General features: G+C 42.1%; 1 protein-coding gene across 1 annotated transcript in view; it reads right to left on the reverse strand.

The window, feature by feature from the left end:
• ttbk1a (tau tubulin kinase 1a) overlaps nt 1-22765 on the reverse strand; it is a 96578-nt gene that overhangs the window by 53286 nt on the left and 20527 nt on the right. The window contains exons 3-6 of the mRNA XM_080464122.1: nt 16433-16580; nt 15819-15892; nt 6929-7069; nt 4242-4346 (exon numbers count right to left, since the gene is read on the reverse strand). Of these exons, the coding sequence (XP_080320248.1) occupies nt 4242-4346; nt 6929-7069; nt 15819-15892; nt 16433-16580 (468 nt within the window). The remainder of the gene's footprint in view (nt 1-4241; nt 4347-6928; nt 7070-15818; nt 15893-16432; nt 16581-22765) is intronic.

Genomic DNA, 22765 nt, shown 5'->3' on the forward strand with positions numbered 1-22765 from the left:
TAGGCTGCATAGCGACCTGCCTTTTTACCTAAATGATTTTCATATTGGGGAACTGACTGCGCAAGAGCAAACACACTCATATACTGGATATGACTGGCAAAGGCAGAGCAGCGGTGTGGCCTTCAGGAGAGGGTGTGGCCTTCAGGAGAGGGCGTGGGCTTCAGGAGAGGGTGTGGCCTTCAGAAGAGGGAGTGGGCTTCAGGAGAGGGCGTGGGCTTCAGGAGAGGGCGTGGCCTTCAGGAGAGGGTGTGGCCTTCAGGAGAGGGCGTGGGCTTCAGGAGAGGGCGTGGGCTTCAGGAGAGGGTGTGGCCTTCAGGAGAGGGCGTGGCCTTCAGGAGAGGGCGTGGGCTTTGGGAGAGGGTGTAGTCTTAAGGAGAGGGTGTGGCCTTCGGGAGGGGGTGTGGCTTTTGAGGAGAGGGTGTGTCCTTCGGGAGAGGGCGTGGCCTTCGGTAGATGGCGTAGCCTTCGGGAGAGGGTTTAGCCTTCAGGAGAGGGTGTGGCCTTTAGGAGAGGGTGTGGCCTTCAGGAGAGGGTGTGGCCTTGGGGAAAGGGTGTGGTCTTCACAGTAAGACAGCACAGGAGTGAGTGACTTGTGCAGCCTCTCTACTAAACCAGCAAATAGCATGTTGAGTCATTTGGGCTATGAAAAGCACAAAATGCAGACACTTTCAAACCTACAGGCACTGTAAGCTACCAGAAATTAAAAAAAATTGTATTTGAATTATGTTATAATTTAAACAAATAATCAAAATGAATATTTGATTCATTTTGATTCAGTCTTGGGTAGGACTGCCTACCCTGCCTACCCTGACCACACGTCACTGGGTGGCGGATATCTGTAGTTTCTGGTTCTAATAAACCTCGACAACACAAACACAGGAGAAGAAAGAGACCAGCACCACTAGAAACTAATGTCTATATATTGTTCATTATTATTCATACATATTTTCAAACTATGATTTTCAATGACTGTTTTCATAACTTTTCACCAAATTTCCATGCCTAAAACACAGCTTCACTATTCACATTTCAGTATTTCACTCAGACTACATTGCAGGGTCATGGAAACAGGGACATGTTCTCTTATTGGTTTTGAAAGTTCTCCTAAATTGATCCGATTTCTCCATGTTGAGTCTGTAAGATGGCGAAGCTCCTCTGGAAATCTTTTCATCACAGCATTGGAAGCTTGATAAGAGCAGCACCCAGTGCTTGTTTTTCAGAGCAGACTTGAGATTTACTGACTTCGTTTTCATACTTGTTCAGTTATATATATCTAGCTGTATTTACTGATTGACTGATTTTGTTATTTCAACACTACCTCCTGTGTTTCTTTATCACATCTCCTGACAAAACTCAAACTCTGTTGGCAATATGAATAAACTGAGAGGTGATGGAGGGATGGTTGTTTGGTTTTTAATAAAATGTTGTCCTGTATGTAAAGCACTTTGTCCGACAATTTGTTCTTGCATGAAATGTGTTATATAAATGAAATTGACTGTAATAATTGTTAAATAATGGCTGCGTCACCCGCTCTGGTTATAAATAGTACCCTATTCATTTTATCATTTATATCTTTCTGACAGTCACTGATGTCCTCCTGACACAGCCGTTACAGCCTCTGTACACCAGACTAACAGCAGCTTTTATAGAACATTCACACATGATTTCAAGGCTGATATGGAAAGTGGGAGATGATGGAGCGGGATAAAGGAAGCAGTGGTGAGGGAGTGGGGAGGAGACTCTCAGTTCAATGGACTGAAGCTTACTCAGCTGTTTAGAAAATAAGCCAGAGCAGGAAGAAGACCGAGTTCAGGGCAGTGAGGAAGAGACGCCAGCAGCCTGAGGTCTTTAACCGAGTGACGCATGTTCATCTATCAAATATTCATCTGCTGCAACAGAATGAATCAGAAATGCTGCAGTTGAAGGGAGGAGGAAGAGGAGGAGGAGGAAGACAAGGAGGAGGAGGAGGACGGTGAGGATGAAGATGTAGGGTGAGGACCAGGCTCACTGTAAACTAATCCAAAAACAGCAGAAGAGCACAAGGACCAGCAAACCTAACATTCACTCAAAGAACCTTTCGATTCAAACCCAACCTCTGCTAATCCCCACATTCACCACCGGGGAAGGCCAGAACATGGATCTTTCATCCACTGAGTCCCACAGATCTTCAGGGTGTATCTCCTGACTCACACTCAGGCCTCCAACACACACTCACAGGAAGTGAAATAATTTGCTGCAGTGCAGCAAACACACCCTCTGCCTGCCTGACACACACTGAGCTTCAAACCCTGAATCAGAAACACAACCTCACTCCATTACAACATAGGAGTAAATCTTACCAGGCCGATGCTCCATGGCAGACAAACTCAAGAAGATCTCGGCCGGAGGCCCAACCGACTCTAAACTTACAAAGCTGCAAGATGAGACTGAAAAGAATTTCATACAAGTCCACAATATTTCCTCCAGATATAATTAAACAACATGTGCCATAAATTATGCGCAAACACTGATTTGAAAACACATATCATGGTCTGTAATTTCATATGTTCCTCTGTGACTTTCAACTATAATGAATGAGATCAGACAGCCTCATTGACCTTCACGACTACCGGTCCATTGGTGAAGTCTGCTTCATTCTCAGAGGGAGACGCGTCTCCAAATGGAAAACAAACTGGTCGAAAATATGGTAATGAGGTATCCAGCTGGATCTACAAATAGCAACGGTATCAATTTCATTACGCTCGATAAAATCAAAGTAAAAAATCTGCACCGTATATCGGCTTTAATTCCAAAATAATGAGTGTTTGTTCATCATTTATATATGTGTGTTGAGTTTTTGATTCAGTACAATTAAATAATAAAGTTAGAAAAAGGACTGACAATTATTCCCTCACAACTGATACGTGGACGTCAGTTAACATGACACCATTTATGTAGGTGACTGATCACACCATTACACCTGAGTGGAAACTCAAAGCTTCCAGATAAATGATTTTACTGAAAGCCGAACAGCAAAACATCTGGCTGCTGCACACAGAGATGTGATTCATGACGGACAACTCCATGAGGCAAAAAGACTGGCTGTCCCCTTTGGACTCCGTCGTATTAATTGTAATATTGTAATATTAGTTACAGACCTACAAACAGATGGAAAGTCAGAGTGTCATGAATGGAGCAGTGTTTCCCCTACACTCAATGACTGTATATGTACGTATCTGTATGTTTAATGCCACTGTTGGTTGATTGAATAATTATTGTTCCTGTCGTAACACAGTCGTGGGACGAGTGGATATCGAGGTTTATATGGGGAGGAAAGAACCCCAGGATCAAATTCAAAACTCTGCAGCTCCCAAAAGATAAAGGAGGACTGACATTACCATAAAATCTAAATTTTATGTTTCTTGTTTTGATATCCGATCTTCTGTTGTCTCCAGGTTTGATGTTGAAATCATGAAGATACATTTGGGATACGGGGTGCACCTATACTCGGAAATAAAACTCAGTAACTTTAAAAACAAAGAAGGGTTTCTGTTGTGACTTTATCAGTGTGATACGATTCAGGGGAATAGCTTTTGAGAACAACGATTGCTTTTCTCATGTATATAAAATTTTTTTTAAAGATATTTCAATTTATGGAGAAAAAAAACGAACTAATTTCACAACTACTTAGTGACTGGAAAAAAAAGAAATGTTAATGTGACAGCTTTTTAAACATAACAATGAATGTGATGATATAGACATGAAAACATATTTCTATGTAACAGTTCATATAATTGAAGCTGAAGATATCAACTAATTAAACTCTGACTTTTGTGAAGATTTTCCATTCAGATGCACTGCAAGAGTTGAGCCAATTTACTTTGGTGTCCGACCAGCATGTTTATGTTTTAAGCTTTTTGACATCAGTCGGACTCTGTGTGCAGCATCAAAAGAGCTTCCTGATGTCGGGGATTTAAACCCTCGGTTCATGTGAGGAGGAGGATCAATAAAAGAGCAGACCAGAGGAGATAGCTTTAGAAACAAAAACAGGAAGTGAGGGACAAGATGAACCAAAACAACCTGCAAGAAAAACACAGAGAGCCGGTTTCCAATTACCCAGACTCAGTTTCACAATGTTCCTGCTTCAAGTCTCTCTTTATCGACACCACACAGAGAGGGAGTGGTGGTGGTGGTGGGGGTGGTGGTGGGGGTGGGGGTGGGGGTGGGGGCAGACACGGCGGCCGAGCAGACAGGTCTCTTACCGGGCGGACCTCCCCGGTGGTGTTCGTGTACTGTCGAGCCAGACCGAAGTCCAGCATGTAGCACTTCCTGTAGGTGGAGGGAAGTCGTCCCATCGCAAAGTTGGACTGTGAAAAAGACACAGGACAGAGACAGAACAGGTCCCAGTTTGAATTCTCAGAGTCTTTCACGTATACAGTGAAAACCGCTGCTCAGACCCTGCTCAGTATCACAGCACACATCCACCACTTTGGGTCCCAGATAAACTTGTCTCTACTAATCTACAATCATTCAAGACTTTATTGCAAAATATTGTTACAGGCACATTCAATAGTCAATTCAAAAGTAGTGTGTAGTGCATTTTTATTCTAAATGCACTGCAATACAAACTAAAGTGTAATACATTTGCGGTGGAGGTCTGACGATAATTTATCGCGAGAAGTGGAAAGTCTGGCCAGTGTCAGTGCCCGTCTTAACTCCACTGCCTGTGAGCTGTCTGGTCCCACTCACACCATCGTTGCAATAGTCTACCGCCCCCCCTAAACCCAATAATGACTTTTTAAATGACATTGCTGGCTTCCTCACCCATCTCCCCTCTCTCCCACCCAACATGACCCTGCTGGGCGATTTCAATATCCACATGTTCAACACCAACCTCCCTCACACCAGAGACGTCCTGTCTAGAAAGACTGGGATTTCAGCAGCATACCTCCATTCCTACACACTGCAAAAAACCCATTCTGGATTTAATCTGTGGTGCTGTGGTGTCACTCCTCTGGTGTTACAGCCGATAAACTCCCTTTAACTGACCACTTCCTTCTCTTATTTAGAGTTAAACTCTCTCAATCACTATGGCACCACGTCTCATCTCTCGCTTCTCCCTCCTCAACACCATCACCTAAAACCAAAGACTCTCTTCCTCTCTTCCTCCTCACCTGGACACAACCTCCTTCTGCAACACCATCATGTCCTTCTTCAGACAAGAAAAAATCCACCAGCATCAACACACTCATGCTCGTCCTTCCAGCACCCTACTCTAGGAAATCCCAGAAGTCATCCACAAATCCATTCAGCCATTCACCTGTCAAGTGGACCCCCCCCCCCCTCACCTCTGGTCAAATTCTGCCTCTTCTCTGGCCCCCCTCACTTCTGCCATCATCCACTCCTCTCTCACTCTCCCACTGGAACTGATCCAACATCCTTCAAAGCTGCTGCCATCACCCCAATTTAGAAAAAACCTGGCGCCGACCCTTTTAACTCCAACAATTACCAACAAGTGCCACCTCCAATCTACCCTTCATCTCCAAAATCCTAGAAAAAACAGTTGCTCTCACTTATCCCGCACCGCCTCTATGAAAACTTGCAGTCCGGTTTCCGCCCACTCCACAGCAGAGAAACAGCACTGGTCCAAATCACTAACGACCCCCTTATGGCAGCTGATTCTGGACTCCTCACCATCCTCATCCTCCTCGACCTGAGTGCGGCCTTTGATACCATCTGTCGCTCCACCCTTCTCAACAGACCATCTTGCATTGGAATCACACGCACTCCATTGGACTGGTTCAGTTCTTTCCTCTCTGACCGCACTCCATTGCAATCCATCCCTTTCTCCGTCACCACAGGTTTGCTGCAGAGTCCCTACTCTTCATCATTTACCTCTTTCCCCTCTGTAATATCTTTAATTAACATCTAAATGTAACATTCATTTTCACTGTTGTGCGGATGTCACCCAGCTCTACCTCACCAGTAAACCCTCCACCCTCCACCCTCCACCCTCACTGGTTGCATCTCTGAAATAAAAGCCTGGTTCACCATGAACTTCCTTAAATTGAACAGCAATAAAACTGAGATTGTCCTCATTGGTACCGTGTCCACTTTGTCCGAAACCAGCAGCTTCTCTATCAACATTGATACCCCCCCCCCCCCCCCCCCCCCCCCCCCCGACCACCACCACCACCACCACCACACACACTGCAGCTATCCTAGTCCACAATGTCCTCACTTCTCGTCTGGATTATTATAAGTCTCCCCTCCTTCAACTTCCCTCACAAATCCCTCCATGAACTGCTCCAGAATTCAGCTGCCTGATTCATCATTCGGAACCCCTCCATCCACCACATCACTCCCGTCCTCCAACAGTTCCACTGGCTCCCAGTTCAGTTTCGCATCTAATTCAAAATTCACATTCCAGGCCGTCCACAACCTCGCCTCATTACCTCCTCAACTGAGAAACCTGGACTCATTCCCCCACTTCAAATCACAACTCAAAACACATCTTTTCAAAACTGTATATTCTCTCTGATGCCAATTGTCTTGTGTTGTTTTTACTGTTTAATACTGCACTGTTGTAAATGTCTGATTGTACGGTGTCCTTGAGTGCTGAGAAAAGCGCCTTCAAATAAAATGGATTATTATTATTATTAGTTTCATAAACAATTACAACAAATAATGTGTTCTGATGAAAATGGAGCCGCAGCTTACCATTTGTTACCAGTGCACAGTGTTAAATTATTAGTCAGGGTTACTCCTCCTTTGACATTTAAAGATACATGGATGGAATGTTGTTGGATCCTGAAATGAGGGCCCAGCATCTGCAGAAGCATTCTATGGAAGTATTTTATTTTATTTCTACATCCTATAAGGATCTGTACTAAAACTTTTGTCAGAGGTTGTGAGCCGGCCATGTGCACAGAGGTGTCCCTGCTCATACCGGTTTGATGTCCCGATGCAGAAAGCCAACAGAATGAATGGCTTCGATGGACTCCAGAATCTGCTTCCCCAGTCTCAGCGTGGTGCTCATGGTGAAGGTGCCTCTGGGCTGACTCCTCCGCAGGTCAGCCAGGTTTCGACCCTGAGACAAACATAACATCCAGAGGGTCAAACTCACAACATCCAGAGCAGGAGTCACCAACCTTTTTGAACCTGAGCGCTACTTCATAGGTGACCGAGTCATACGAAGGGCTTCCAGTTTGACACAATCCGCTCAAATAACACATTTGCCTTTAGATATATATTAATATTAGTGCTGTCAAAAATAACGCGTTAATTAAATTAATTGATTTGAAACGTTTAATTCGTTTAAAAAAATGAACGCCATTCACGCAGTTTTGTTCACTTCTGGGTTTTTTGGGGGTTTATTTTTTTGTTTTTAACTCCCTTACCGGAGCAGCAGCATGAGCATGAACTTTGGAAAGATGAATTTAACGACCACAGAAGCAGCAAAACAGCAGGTTGCCATGTTGGCTGTCCAGGAGCCACCAAACTGCTAAAACTGGAGGAAATACTGCTAAAATATAATAAATATTTCTCCTCTTTCTCTCTTTCCCTGGCTCTCCTGTATACTGTGTGCGTGTGTGTGTGTGTGTGCGTGCGTGCGTGCGTGCGTGCGTGCGTGCGTGCGTGCGTGCGTGTATATTACAGTACATTATTGCCACTTTGTTCATGTAATAAGTTTACAACTTTGTTTCTCGAAATATTAAATTCTCAAAGTGGTGGCCCTGCACTCCAACAAAACCCAGACTAATGTTAGATGTTTATTAATTAATTAATTTATGTTTTTATTATTTTGCTGATCTTGGAGAGAAACAGCATTTATGCTTTGAATTAGAATTGAAATATAGTCTAATATTATAGTGTGTGTTGAGTCGACATTAATTCCGTGGTTTTCCCTGAATAAATATCCATTACAAGCTTCAGTCTTCAGTAGAAAAACAATGCAGTTAATTGCAATTAATTACAGAAAATTGTGCAATTAATTTGTACTTTTTTTTAATCGATTGACAGCACTAATTAATATTAATGATACTCATCTATCTGAAGACATTGATGACATTGATCATTTCTAACAATATTTATCAACAGTGACTTAACGAAGTGGGAAAAATATTATATTAATATTCAACACTTTATTTCTATTAATAAATCCCTGGTGAAAATGGGAAATGTTTTCTATGAAAAACAGTGCAAACAAAATTTCATAGAAAAAATGTCCCATTTTCACTTGCCCAGGGGTCAGCAGTCTCCAGGAGCCATTTGGATCCGTTTCCCACTGAACAGAAATTCTGGAGCGGCAAAACCCTCTCGACATAAAAATGAAGAAAATACTGCAGATATTGATTTTAACCTCTAGGCTACGGAAAAATACTGAAGAATGGCAGATCAAAAATAATAAGAATAAACAAAAGCGCTCAAAAAAGCGTCTTTAAAATTAACTAAACATATCTAAATCAATCAATGCAGGAGATTGTTTTTTTTAGAAGCATCAGTGAGAGCGCGGCGTGACTAATGTCATCTCTGAAATACAACAACAAAGGAAATATCGCGAGATCCCCGCACTCGCGGCTGGACATACTCTGCGGACAGGACTCCAGTTCCAGTGTACGCGGAGTGGATTTCAGGGTCTTACAACCGATCCAGAGACTCGCCCCACAGTCATTGGTCAAATTCGAAATGTTCAATACACAATCCATAACTAATAAAGCCTCCTTGATTGAAGAACATATCATGGAGAAAGGACTCGATTTTTTGTGTCTAACCGAAACGTGGCACCAGGCCGAAGTCTTCTCTGCCCTGCATGAAGCCTGTCCCCCCAGCTACAGCTCCCTGGAGGCAGCTCGCAGAACTGGCCGCGGTGGTGGACTGGCGATCATCTACCGAAAGGACCTCCAGCTGTCTCCCACCTCGCTGCCTACAACATCCTCCTGCGAGGGTTTGGGATTTAGCTGCAAGCCTCCTCTTCCCATGACAGTTCTCCTCATTTACAGACCTCCAAAACCCACCCCAGCCTTCATCCCAGAAATATCTGACCTCCTCTCTACTCTCTCTACCACCTCTGCCAATGCCATAACCTTGGGTGATTTAAACATCCATGTCGACACCCCCTCGTGCCATTTTGCTGCTGACTTTCTCCAGCTGCTGGACTCCCTTAACCTGCAACAACACATTGATGTCCCCACACATTCCAGGGGACACACACTGGACCTGGTCATCTCCAACTCTGCCCCCATCAGAAGCCTATAGGTCGGACCTGATGAAGGTCCGAAAACACGACCACATCACCCCCATCCTGAAATCCCTTCACTGGCTCCTTGTCCAACTCAGAATTGAGTACAAGGTCTCCCTCCCCATCCCTCAAATCATTTCAGGGTTTTTATAATTACCGGTTACCCAACGTCTTGTTTTAAGAGTAATGAGATGATTCCTTCCTTTTGGGTGGTGGTGAGGTGCCCAAGTTTTAGTCTCTTTACCTTTTTGATCCAATGCATCGTTTAAGGAAGTATTTAAATCTCCAACCATTATAATATCATTGTCTATATATTGAAGGTGATCCATCAACGAGTCAGTATTTGGCCCGTACAAATTAACAAGCGATACATGTTCTCCTTGAAACGCAATGTTCAAGATTAACCATCGTCCATCAATGTTAAATAACAATGAGCGCAATTGGAAATCAAAATTTTCTTTAAATAAGATCATTACTCCCTTGGAATTTTTTTTTCCGTGCGAAAAATAACTTGGCCTTTGCCATTCACTTTTCCAAAGTGAACTCATCCCCTTTTGTAGAGTGAGTTTCCTGAAGACAAAATACCTTATAATTCTTCTCTTTAAGCCATGCAAATACAGTTTTTCTTTTTCTGCCAGTCCATTAGTTATAACTTCAAATTTCAAATTGTCCATGAACCATATTTAAACCATTGAGTACATTATTTGATCATAGTTCTTTATTATTACTAATTTCATAAGAAGGAGATTTACAAAAAAATGTTAATAAAAATTGGAGAATCGTCTTTGTAAAGGAACCTTACCACACACTCACACTTACTCACACTCACACAGACCCAGACACACAACCATTCAACAAGACAAACATTTAAGCTAAGACACACAAACAAAAACCACAAAACCCAGTTTATAACAAAAATTGTCCATTTTCATGGTCTTTTCCCATCCTCAATTATTATACAGTATGGAAGAGAAAAAAAGGCTCCATAGGGGTTCTAGTCTTATATAGGAAAACAAAAACAACAAAAAAGAATAAACCCCAAAAATACAAAAAAAAAAAAGGATCGGAGTCCAAAAACAAAAACAAAAAGATATATATATAGCCGTCATCCACGTGCATCTCTGTTATGATGCCGCAGCAGCATGCGCCGCAGACTAGCCTCTATACAACTCCCCGTTTACATAAAGTTTATCCAAAACCAAGCAGACTTTTTCCCCCTCTCAGCTTGAAAGCCTTCATAATCAGAACGAGTTCAGGTCTTTTTGCAGCCACCTCTCCAAGGTACTGCTTGCTTATAGAAAAAGAAATCCCTTTGAGTGTTTTGCTTAGTGACAGAACTTGTTCCGCCTGTTTTGAGCTTGAAAACTTCCCGACGATCGGTCTGGATTTACCTGGAGACGTGAGTCGCTGCCCCAACCGATGTGCCCTTTCCATTTTTAATGGCTTCCACCTCGTCTTCGGGGATCTTCAGCTGGTTTGGCAGGAATGATCTGACAAGCGCTTCCGACATCGTGTAAGTCTCGCTGGTTGTTTCTTGTATTCCCATAAAAAGCAGATTGTCTCTCATCCTTCTGCACCGTAGATCCAGTAGTGCTGATTTTAGTTTGGGGTTCTCAGTAGACCGGTCTGCAGTGATCTGTTTGAGTTTGTTCACGTCATCTTTTACAGTTGTTTGGTCTTTTTCATGTCTTCCACCGTAGTGTTTGTAAAATCCACAGACCTTTTCAACTCAGAAACGTCAGTCTTCAGCTGGTCCAAAATGTCTCGCTTTGTCAGTTGTTTAAAAATGTTGCTTAACATTTCACGATCTTCCTTATTAAAAGCAACATTTTCTTCTGGGTCACTTGACGACAGCGAATCTCTCGGGGTTTTGACTCTGGAGTTTCCTTTCTTGACATTGTTCCCACGCCACTGCAGAGCACAGGCACACTCGTGTGTTCTTAATAAAGAACGCGTTTGATACCTCTTAATTTGGTTACCCTCAGTAACCACACAGTCTCTCAGGGTCCGTAGGTTTCAGATTATGGGAGCATGATATACCAGCATTAATTGGGATAAGTTGGAGTGCGGGTTTAGCTAACCTTCATGGGTTTAGAATAACCTTCATCCGGGAGTCTCTCCTCAGCAATTAAAAACACCAAAAATGAAAGACAGACAGTTGGCCAGATATTGTATTCCTCCTTTACGCTGAGGAGTAGAGGAGTTACAATTCTGATCCATAAAGTAAAAGTCATAATATAAAAAGCAAACGTCAAGAGCAGTGTTGCTGGTGTAACATTGTAATTGGACCCATAGAATATGGACCCCCCCTAATATTTGCACTGAAATGTTAATATAGTTTAACTACATGATTAAATGTGAACATAGACAACAAAATACAATAGTTAGTGAATACAACTTTTATTAGAAGTACACTATTATAGAGTAACAACAGGTTCAAAATGCTTGAACATGTTCTTCATGAACAGGACTTGAAGACCCAAAATGAGTTCAAACCTTTTCATTAGAATTAATGTATCTTGAAAAGTTTTCATCCAAATCTAAAATGTAATGACAACCTTCAAGTGCCTGTGACACCATATCGCATGTTAATTTAATTATTTTTCCCTTAAAAAATAACAGTCAATGAAGAGAGAAAATGTATGGGTTAAACATACTCTAACAATCTGGAACCAGGTACAAAAACAATCACGAGGAATGGTGGCCCTCTCGCAAGCCAAGTCCTTCAGTAGGAATATTGAGTTTCTTCCACCCCTAACAGACAGGCGCTTTGATAGGTGGGCGGAGAATAAGCTTATCTCTGTAAACCAGCTCTTTGAATGAACATGTAGTGAAAACTTTTGCCCAACTAAGGAACAACTTTAATCTACCCTCAGGGGACCGATACAGATAATTACCGGGGGTGGAGCTCAGGGAGTCACGGTGCAGGTTGTCTGGACTATCGGAGTAAACCGGAGTACCGGAGGAGAACCAGCACACACAGAGTGAACATACACACTTCACACAGAAAGGCTCCTGCCGGGATTTGCACCGGGACCTTTTGGGGTTTTTTCTAACAGGGACCTTGCGGCTGTGAGGCCAGAGGCTGTGGACCCCCTGTGGAGTCGGGACGTGGTGAGTATTACCACATCAGATCTACAGTCACTATTCTGTCGTCTCCACGGTAACTGATATGAACTCAATCACGTCTTCTTGACGATCGTTGTTGGCGCCTCGTCTTCAGAATGTCTGAATCTGTTCCCGAGTTGCTGGGTTGATGGTCAATATTCCCCCAAATCTGTTCAGTTTGACCTCCAACGCTGCCGCAAACACTCATACTCGTCTTTAGAAAAGTCTTCAACTACCGCTGAACAGTGTGAAATGTCAGAAAATAGTTCTGTTTCTTCACTTCTCTGTGCGTCTGCCGTTGTGTTGAGCCTGGCTACTGGAGCCTGGTACTCCTCCTACGTCACAGCAGGATGGAGGAGGATGAAAAAGCTCGATGGGCGGAGATCGAGAATCACCACTGTATTGCTTTTTTTCCTAAATGTTTTGGTGTCATGCGCTCTTTAATAACCAGAGTTTGGTGTTGGTGATGATTTGTTCATTCTTTCTTCAGTTTATGTTGCTCCTGTAATAAAGGACCCGTTTGAAAGTGAAGATATTTAGAAATCTTTTTCAGGCTTTTCTGAATAGTGTGAAATCACAACTTAAGTTTAAATGATGTATTTTATGACATATCAGAGTAACTAAACCCTATCACAACGTAATTAAGAACTTTAGATCCTTGTTGGCCTGGAACAATGAAAATGGTATATTTCTTAGTGTGTCTGGGGGCGTCAACACAAATCAAGTTTGAAAAGGAAACATGTTTATTAATCAAAATAATCGTTTTTATTTTGAACCTGTTCTTTTACATGATTAAATAGCTAAGACTTTTCTTTACAGAAATATAGAACTTTAAATAATATAATGTGAACTAACCTACAAAAAAAATGTTTGAACCTGTTTTGTCCCATCTCTAAAGAATCAGTGATATAGAACTTTAAAGATCTTGTTTATGTTAGAAATATATTTTATTGATCAGTTTCCTGGTCAAGAACATTTCAAATACAAAAAAGAAAAAACAAGACACTCATGATGATCTCTGATATTCTCCGAGATCTAGACGAGATGTCAAACTAAGGTGAATCAGATAAAAATAATATGATTATTTTGGGTGGGGGGTTTGTGGGGGGGAGGGGGGGTCCATATCAGAGTCAAGAACATTTATTATCAGCACATTTTTGTGGTGGCGTCCATATTCTAGAAGACCGGTTCATATTCTAAACTACACAGGAAACTCTCACATGAACAAGTTTTTCAGTAATCTCACGCTTCACTATTTCCAAACCAGTAATCAGATTAAGCCCCCGTCCAGCTCAGTAGGTAGAGCATGAGACTCTCAGTCTCAAGGTAGAGGGTTCATGTCCCTTGCAGGGCGCCACCTTCCTGTGGGTTCTCCACCTGCAGGGAGGTTCTTACTCAGTGCAATGTGATCTGGGTGACGGTGCTCAGACTGACACCACCACCACCCGGGAACGGATAAGAGGGAGGGGATGGATGGAGGGATGGAGGGATGGAGGGATGGAGGGATGGAGGGATGGAGGGATGGATGGATAATCAGATTAAAGTTACTTGTCCGAGTCACTTACTATTGGATCGTCCCGCAAGACAGTGGAAAGGAAGACAAGTAAAGCCGCTTTATTGCTGAACAGAACCCGGCTGCTCCTTCATTCTCCCCCAAACAGACACATCCATGCAGCACATGCAGTCTCTGCACGCTCACCTGCTGCCCCGCCCCCTTCTCCACTCTCAGCCAATCACAGGCCAACTCTCTCTAATGGTGCGTTCAGGGAACACAAAAATCTAAATGAGCAAACATCCTCACTAACCCTTATCATTCCATCAATAACACAACTGCAGAGATGGTACACTATTTTTGTAAAAAGAAATATTGGCAGGAAGCACCACCCTTTTTTCAATCAATCAATCAATCAATCAATCAATCAATCAATCAATAAAAGACTTGTTTGTCCCCATGGGGCAATTAGAAGGTCGCATAGAGCAGGTAGTGCAAATAAATAAATAGATAAATACTGCAACAACAGACTACAACTACATCACCGGATAAATATATACCAGTAATAGTAAAAATCGGATAATAAAATGGTACTTCAGATATAAATACAACACAAGAATGTAGGTCAAAGGTTAAAGTGTGTATGAGCCTGGTGCCGGAGGCCAGGCAGTGGTCAGCACAGAGCCTCTGGCAAAGCCAGTTGTCTTTTTAATGTTGACACCGTGGAGGGTGTTGTAGGCAGCTGCTGAAAGGAACTAAAAAATAACTTGTAGTCTAAATTAGTTACTTTTAAAAACTAGTAATCAGTAATCATATTACTTTTTTAAGGTAACTATGGCAACAATGGTCAAGAGTGACAAACATGAATGTTATGTAATGATCTCAGGGAAGCTATATGGCAGGGGTGTCCAAACTCGGTCCTGAGGACCCCTGTCCTGCATGTTTCAGTTCCTCCCTGCTTCAGGAGACCTGAATCTAACGATGATGTCATCACCAAGGTTGTGAAAAAGAGTGAAAAACGAGCCCCTCATTGCAATCAGCTGTGTTGCAACTTGGAGAAAACTAAACCTGCAGGACGCCGGCCCTCCAGGACCGAGCTTGGACACCTCTGCTCTATGGTGACAGTGATTCTTTTTGTAAAGTCTGTGCTCCACCAGTCTGCCCTCCTGACTTCCACACTCGGTAATTGCGGGCGGTTTTAACTGCCACCTCAACCTCCACTCAGATAACTCAGATCTAGTGTTGGTACAAGTTAGACACTTTCAGGCTGCTGTCGAGATTTAAAGAAATATTTTAAAAACAATAATCATTATATTCTAAGGTCCACAAATCGTCCTCTCGGGCCCTGTCACCACGACAACACCATCTCATGTAACCCCACATGGCCAATCGTCCACACGGCGTGGCGTCCCCGAGCTGAAAACTCTGTTGTTGTTGTTTTCTTTAAACAAGTTCCAGAGTGGAGGAATTTTTCAATTTGGCTTCGGCTTTGACATGTAGAGGGACAAGACACACATTTGCTGAAAACGATGATATCACCCCCCCCCCCCCCCCCCCCCCCACACACACACACACACACACACACACACACACACCCAACCCCCGCTACTGATGCTGTTTGCTGTAATAAAGCAATATGTTGGATTTATCCATCATGCAACATTTTTGCATTTTCAGTGTTTTCTCCGGTTTTGGTGTATTTCTGTGGCAGAGAGACAGCGCCACCTATAGGGCTGTCATATGTATTACATCATTTTGAGTCATTTTTATGGTGCCGTGTGGGCTGGAAACTTTGTAAGAACGACGAGGAGAAATAGAATCACTTTGGACGGTGTGGGCAGGGCCGGGAATTCATGATTTTTTCACACCTCGTCATGCCCACAAGGTGATCTTATGTTCAATTTGTTATATTGTTATTTCAGATCATTCCCCATTGTTTTTGGTTACGTTGTGATTTAAAGGGTTTTGTTTCAGTGAACAAAGTCCACATGGTCTTACCTGCAGCTGCATGACCACATAGTTGAATTTGTCATTCCTGCCACAGCCAATAAATTTACAGACGTGGTTTTTTCCTGGATAACAAAAAGACAGAGACAAAATGTTGTAAATAATAGTGATGAAACATCACCAATGCAACAGAAGATATCATTTTTGCACACAAAACAAAACTTTCATTTTAGAGGTTGAATATGTTGTGTGGCTCTAGATTAACTTTATGTGCAGGAAAGAAGTTAATACTTTGTTTTCGGTCATTAAGGTTGGCGTAGTCCTACTATCACATTGGAAAAAAAAGAGTGAAATATGTCTTTTACCTTGATTTTTGTGTCTCATATGTGAATATTGTTGAGTTGAATTTAAAGTATCTTGTAAGTATTAACATTATCTACACTGAGCACGACATGAACAAAATGTTGTAATATACATTTGAAAGATTATTTGGTCTTCAGACTGTCGGAGTCATTAGTTATGGTGGGTTTGTACACTTTATATGTAACAATGAGAAACAGCTCATGTTTCAGAAGGGATGTCTGATGTGCTTCTGAAGTGAGCAGATTCTTTCAATCTTTCTGTGGCTGAACAGTGGTGACGAAGACCTGCTGGCTGTGTCTCACCCTGCAGCTTCTTCAGCACCGCCACCTCCATCTTCAGCACCTGTTTGGGCTGCTGGGCCGACTCCACCTTCAGAGCCACGTTTTCCCGCGTCAGTAGGTCCAAGGCCTCGTAGATCTCCCCGAACCCTCCTCCTCCGATCTTCTTCAGCTGGGACACACACAGTTAACCATCATGGCAGTTTTCTTCTCGTTTGGATTGTTGCCACACCAACACACACATTCACTCTTCGGCTTTACGTGCTGCTAACTTCACCTGAAACACGACACACAAAGGGATGAAGCAACGTGACGACTGAACCACTGATTCCACTTAAAGTCAAGTTGTGATCCAGAACGTGACCATTTATTTTTCACAACAGGTTGTGATTTACACATAACACCACCACAGTAACAACACACTGCTTTTAGCTTAAATCACACAAACTAATTGCTTCACTCATGCGTGTCCGTCATTAGCAAACCAATGAGCGAGTGGGGAATCTCTGAGTCTGCAGAGCACCTCAACACATTAACTTCTACTTCTGCATTGAGGCAACAGAAACAAAGAAAACCTGTGAGATGTGTTGTTCATTTCTTTGTCACAAAGCACAGAAACACAATGAACGTCTATCAGAAAACACCTCGCACCTTCAGCTTCAGCTTCATGCTTCATGTATGCGGACAGAAAGTAGAGCCAAGTAGTGACCAAATCAAACTAATCGGCCCATCGAACAAAAGACACCAAACAGCATCACGTTTGACACAAGAGCTGTACAATGAAACCCATGATTCTGAGTACTTGCCCTTCGGGCAGGTGGTTCAACTTTTTACTTGCCCGGAGTTTAATTGAAATTTATAAGCTTGTGTAATGTGAGAATTCCACCAATAAATACATTGTAATATGTTTCTGGAAGCCCCCAGCGAGCTCAGTAGGTAGAGCATGAGACTCTCAAGGTAGAGGGTTCATGTCCCACGCCGGGCACCACCTTCCTGTGGGCTCTCCACCTTCCTGTGTGCTCTCCACCTTCCTGTGGGCTCTCCACCTTCCTGTGGGCTCTCCACCTTCCTGTGGGCTCTCCACCTTCCTGTGGGCTCTCCACCTGCAGGAAGGTTCTTAATCAGTGCAATGTGATCTGGGTGACGGTGCTCAGACTGACACCCCCACCACCCGGGAACGGATAAGAGGGAGGAGATGGATGAATGTTTCTGTAATTGTTGTTTGAATAAACTTGAGGTTATTTGACTCCAATTAAAAATGACCAGACAAACATAACAGGATTTCAAAATTATTTTTACAGTTTAACTTCTTTCCATGAGAGTATCCATGTAGGTTCTGACATAGTACTGAAACATTTAGACATTTAGCCTATCAGAGTTCATTTACATATTTAATTTATTTACACATTAACACAGTCATTTCATTTACCTTAGAATAGTTGAAAACAACTGTATTATATACAAGTACTGCATTAATGATTTAAAGGGAAGAATTAAATTCTTGAGCATACTAGAGAATTAATGAGTAAATAGTTTGACAGAAAGTACATTGTAGTATCATAATTAACTGATATTATTCAGGGACTAGAGTACACCAATAAAAAGACACAAACTGATGCATGACAGAGTGCAGTACTGTAGTACACAAACTGACAAAATGTGGATCCAGTTTGTCACTAAAATATTTAGAAAACAAGTATTGAAGTACAATTCATGAACATTGAGAAGTTCTTATTCCAGGAGTCTGATGGAGGGACAGCTTCAGGAACTTGCTCATCTATACTGCAGTAGGGAAGCAACGATCACGTGTTTCACTTCTGATCTGATCCTGATACCTGAATTTGTTTATCTACTGATACTATTCCGATACCAGAGCTGTTTGCTTTAATATTATTATTATTGTTGATTTTATATGAGGCTGTAATAAACTCCTCTCTCCAGTAAAGTATGAAATGTACTAATGTATACATGTATTCTCTCTAAACACAACTTGAGGTTAGTATCAGGACAGTAAAGGAAGCAGTACAAAGTATTTTAGTTCCATGTGGACAATGTGGGGGTCTGCGTGACGTCATCATCTCATAATAAACTAGTTCTATCTTTAAAAGCTCAGAATGACTTTATTAATCCCTGGGGAAACTCTTGAGCAAGGCAGCAGCAACACAATGTTTCCAGCTCTAACGCAGCTCCAACCATTGGGACTATTTTCAGGGAGTTTAGCGTGGAGTAGGACGCAGCTTCACGGAGGTGTGAATCGCCTGCTGACAGCCTGGAGGAGCTGCTGCTCATTGTTCTGATGTCAGCGCTGTTCTCCTCCGAGAGCTGGAGTTTGAAAACGCTGACGTCTGGCTGCAGAGTACCGCCTCGGTGTACTACGTCTTTGCTAACATCCATGTTGCTGTGTTGCTTTGCTAACATCCACGTTGCTGTGTTGCTTTGCTAACATCCACGTTGCTGTGTTGCTTTGTGGTTTTTTCAGTATAACATCCGTCCAAACAGCAACATGTTGCCATGAAAAGTTGAATAGCACAGTGCTACTTCCCTAGCCTGCTCACTGGCTGCAAACTAGGGAAATCCAGTCCACAGTTTGCAGCCAGCGAGCAGAGCAGCAGCAGGGAAACACTGTGGATCATTTCAGCACCATGAAGCAGACCAGGATCATGGATCAGAAATCTCCGATCTCCGATCTTATCAGAACCCGACCCCGGATCGGATTGGGTCCATCCCTAAAAACCACCAGCCTGTTCGGGCAAGGTGGGCAGATGACTCACTTGCCCGAGCAAAGCTTTATTAGCCCCGGACAGTCGGACGAGCCTCAATGTCGAGCCCTGGAACCAGGAGGGAGACTCAAGTTGTGGTGAAGAGAATGTTAAGATCCAAGCAGTTGTGTTACAAAGTGGAATTATTCAACCTGCAGGTTGAATGTGTGTTCGTTATCAAGTAATTGTAATTTAAAGTCAGAACAATTTACTTGACGGTGGTAAAAAACATTTATGTGAGTGAACATTTATGCACTGATATTTGCTCTGCGGCCTGATACCAATTTTAATATGAATTGTAAAACATGACATTTTAGGTGTGCTTCATTGGAAAATGGTCTCCATATATACTTCACATTTAGTCAGAAAGACTTGGAAATGTATCTGAGGTCAAGAGTAAACTTTTAAAGAATATTATGTCAAGTCCAATAATTGTCATGAAAACCCTAATTTATGAATTTATTTCTAAATCTTAAATGGCAAAGCTCTCCTGAGAATGGATTATGCTTCCATGAACCATGTCATCTCAATCTCTGGATATAAATCATGTCTCAGCAGATATTCAGCATATGATGTAAACACTGCATAACAGTGACTCAGCAGACAGGACCGTCTGAAGTCTCTGAAAATGGCTTTTTGAAAATGTTCTCCAGAAAACTGTTTTCAAAATGCTGTCACCTTCACAAGAAAAACTAAACTCTTCTGAAAAGTGAAGCAGCTGAAGGGCCAGTCAGTAGTGTCTGTGCTCCTGTGTGAGTAGATGAACAATAACAACGGAAATATTCTATCCACCCTCCTCCCGTCAGCCAGAAGATACAAAGTCCCACTGGCCAGAAAAACAATCTACAAAACATCCTTCATTCCATCTGCAGACACAGCCCTCAACAGCAGAGGAAACATAATTCCAAGAACTTAAGCAACTTGCAGCCGGTCCTTTCCCTTCTTCTCCCTCATTTTCAGTAATAATGTTGTAATATTGTATTTCATGAGTATTGTAGTTCTTATAGGCATTAAGAACTACAATACTCGTAAAAGACAAAGACAAATTTCTGACACCCTTGGGTCAGACAATAAAAAATTCTATCCATCCATCCATCCATCCATCCATCCATCCATCCATCCATCCATCCATCTATCCAGAGTGTAAGAATTTATCAGGTCTTCTCCAACGGACTGAACATTTCCTACCATTTGCGACACCATTTTATGCACAAATGGAGACATTTCTTCCAAACAGATACTGACTGGGCCGAAACCATGAAAACAGACATTGAAAAGAGGCTTTCAGCTTGATCTCTCTCTCTCTCTCTCTCTCTCTCTCTCTCTCTCTCTCTCTCTCTCTCTCTCTCTCTCTCTCTCTCTCTCTCTCTCTCTCTCTCTCTCTCTCTCTCTCTCTCTCTCTCTCTCTCTCTCTCTCTCTCTCTCTCTCTCTCTCTCTCTCTCTCTCTCTCTCTCTCTCTGTCTCTCTCTCCAGTAATGGTTGCAGCATGTGAGACTTTTCTGAAGCAAACACATAAAAACGATCCCGTTTGCAGCAGATCGTTTGGAGGACACGGTCTAGATGTTGGAGATGAAAGAACCAGCTGACTCTCTCTCTATATCTTTCCTTTATTCTTCCTCCATCCTTCTATTATTTTTACATTTACACGTTCCATGAGTTCTGCTCTCTCTTCCATTCGTCTCCTCCAGTTATTACTTTGTTTCTCTCTGGTGTGTCTTTAGTTTATGATGTCCTGGACTTCAGTGGAGAAATCTAATTGATAAGTGAAGTGCAAAATGCCTGCAGGCTCCCTGTCAGCTGAAACGAGCAGCGTTACATAATCCCTTGTTCAGGAAGCATATCAATCTCAAACAACGCTGTTTCACATGTATCACCCAGTCCTGTGTGTTTTATAAAACTCTTTACAGTAAATGTCAGGTTTTGGAGGTGAAAACAAAGAATATCTAATAGAGGCACTGTTAACATGTTAAAAAAGGCTCCATCTTTGAAGGTTTCTGAGAGATCTTTTGTCCTAAAACCAGTGAATTATTTATCTGCTTCACATGTGACCACATGATTCAGTTACTTAGGACTGAGATATTGTTAAAGGCATGTCGGGCTTCATCGTTTAATTACTTAAGGTATGTTAACCCTGACATGTCTGTCTTTTAAAGATAAGTGATGGGACAACACTACAATTTTGTTTTACAAAATAATCTGTGAGTTAACAACTAAATATGAATCACCATAAATCTGATAAAGGTTCTGCTGATTTTGATATGGTTTCATTCAGAGACATTTTTGTATTGTTCAAGAAAAAAGTCTGCTAAATTAGCTGACAGTAGGTAACCGTTTCTCTGATTGCTGTTTTCACACGAGACTGAACAGGAACATCATTAAACTCTATAACGCCAAACGTGTCATATTGCTACATGACTTTTAGAGCCTTCTACATCATCAGTGTGACATTTTCTTTCTTTAAATCCCATTGTATACAATTAATTACATGCAGTGCACAGATGATGCACAAGGGGGCAGTCATTAATTCACCTGTTGGCTCTCCAGTAAGTCTACAGGAATGCCACTTTTAAGGATTGAGACGTAGGTGGATTTTGAGGAAGAACTTCGCCAATTTTTGGTAAGAAAAAGATTTCAATTTCTGCTGAAACATCAACAAGAAGAGTTACTCTGTTGATGCAATGTGAAATTACTTCATATTTCACGTTTTAGTAAAACTTTTGAAAATGTGTGATCAAATTCGATACAGTGGGTTTATAAGGTCATGTAAATATACATCAGAGGAAAATTCAGAAAATTGTCTTTTCATTGAATTTCATGGATTATACACATCATCAAGCAAAATACAGTCTTTTTATTTTTCAAATTAACTGATTAAATGTTTAAATGGCATAATCTGGTGAACCACACATTTAGAATATGCAACTTCTTGTGTCATGATGATGCCATGGTTGCCATGGTACCCTTTCTGGTAACAAGAGTTGGGAATTCATATGATTTTTAGGATTTCGATTCCATTTTCAATTCTGCTTAATTATTTCGTTCTTTATCAATTCTCTTACTGCTTCTCAATTGGAAATGAAACTTGCAGTATTAACAGCAGAGGACCTGCTAACGTTGCCGCCGCTGCTGCTGTATGAGATTCAATCCGGAGCGAATCAAAAACGCAATTCTTCAAAGTACTCGCTGCTGTGTAGAAATGTTTCTGCATATTGGTCGTTTTTCGTCCATGATGAAAAATCCACTTTGCAAGAATTGCAAGTTGCCTGTTGTCGTCCTTTGTCGTGAAATGGAACCAAACTTTTGGCCGTTTGTGCCACTTGGGCGCCATGTTTCCTGCTGGCTGCACTGGTGAATGGCGTTACCACGCATGTTGCATAGCGATGATGTATGACGGTGATGTCATTCACACCCACTGGAATCGATAAGGGAATCATTTATAAAATTGCCAAACGATTGAAACACTGGGAACTGGTTCTAAACAGCAACCGGGTTTCGATTCCCGCCCCGACCAGTGACTTTCTTCTGCTTACTGATTTTCACTAAAAACTGACCAATTCAAAAAAGAGATACTCAATAATCTTTTTTATGTGTTAATGG

Source organism: Lipophrys pholis (assembly GCF_963383615.2).
Source record: "Lipophrys pholis genome assembly, chromosome: 5".
In the NCBI taxonomy this organism is placed as follows: Eukaryota; Metazoa; Chordata; class Actinopteri; order Blenniiformes; family Blenniidae; genus Lipophrys; species Lipophrys pholis.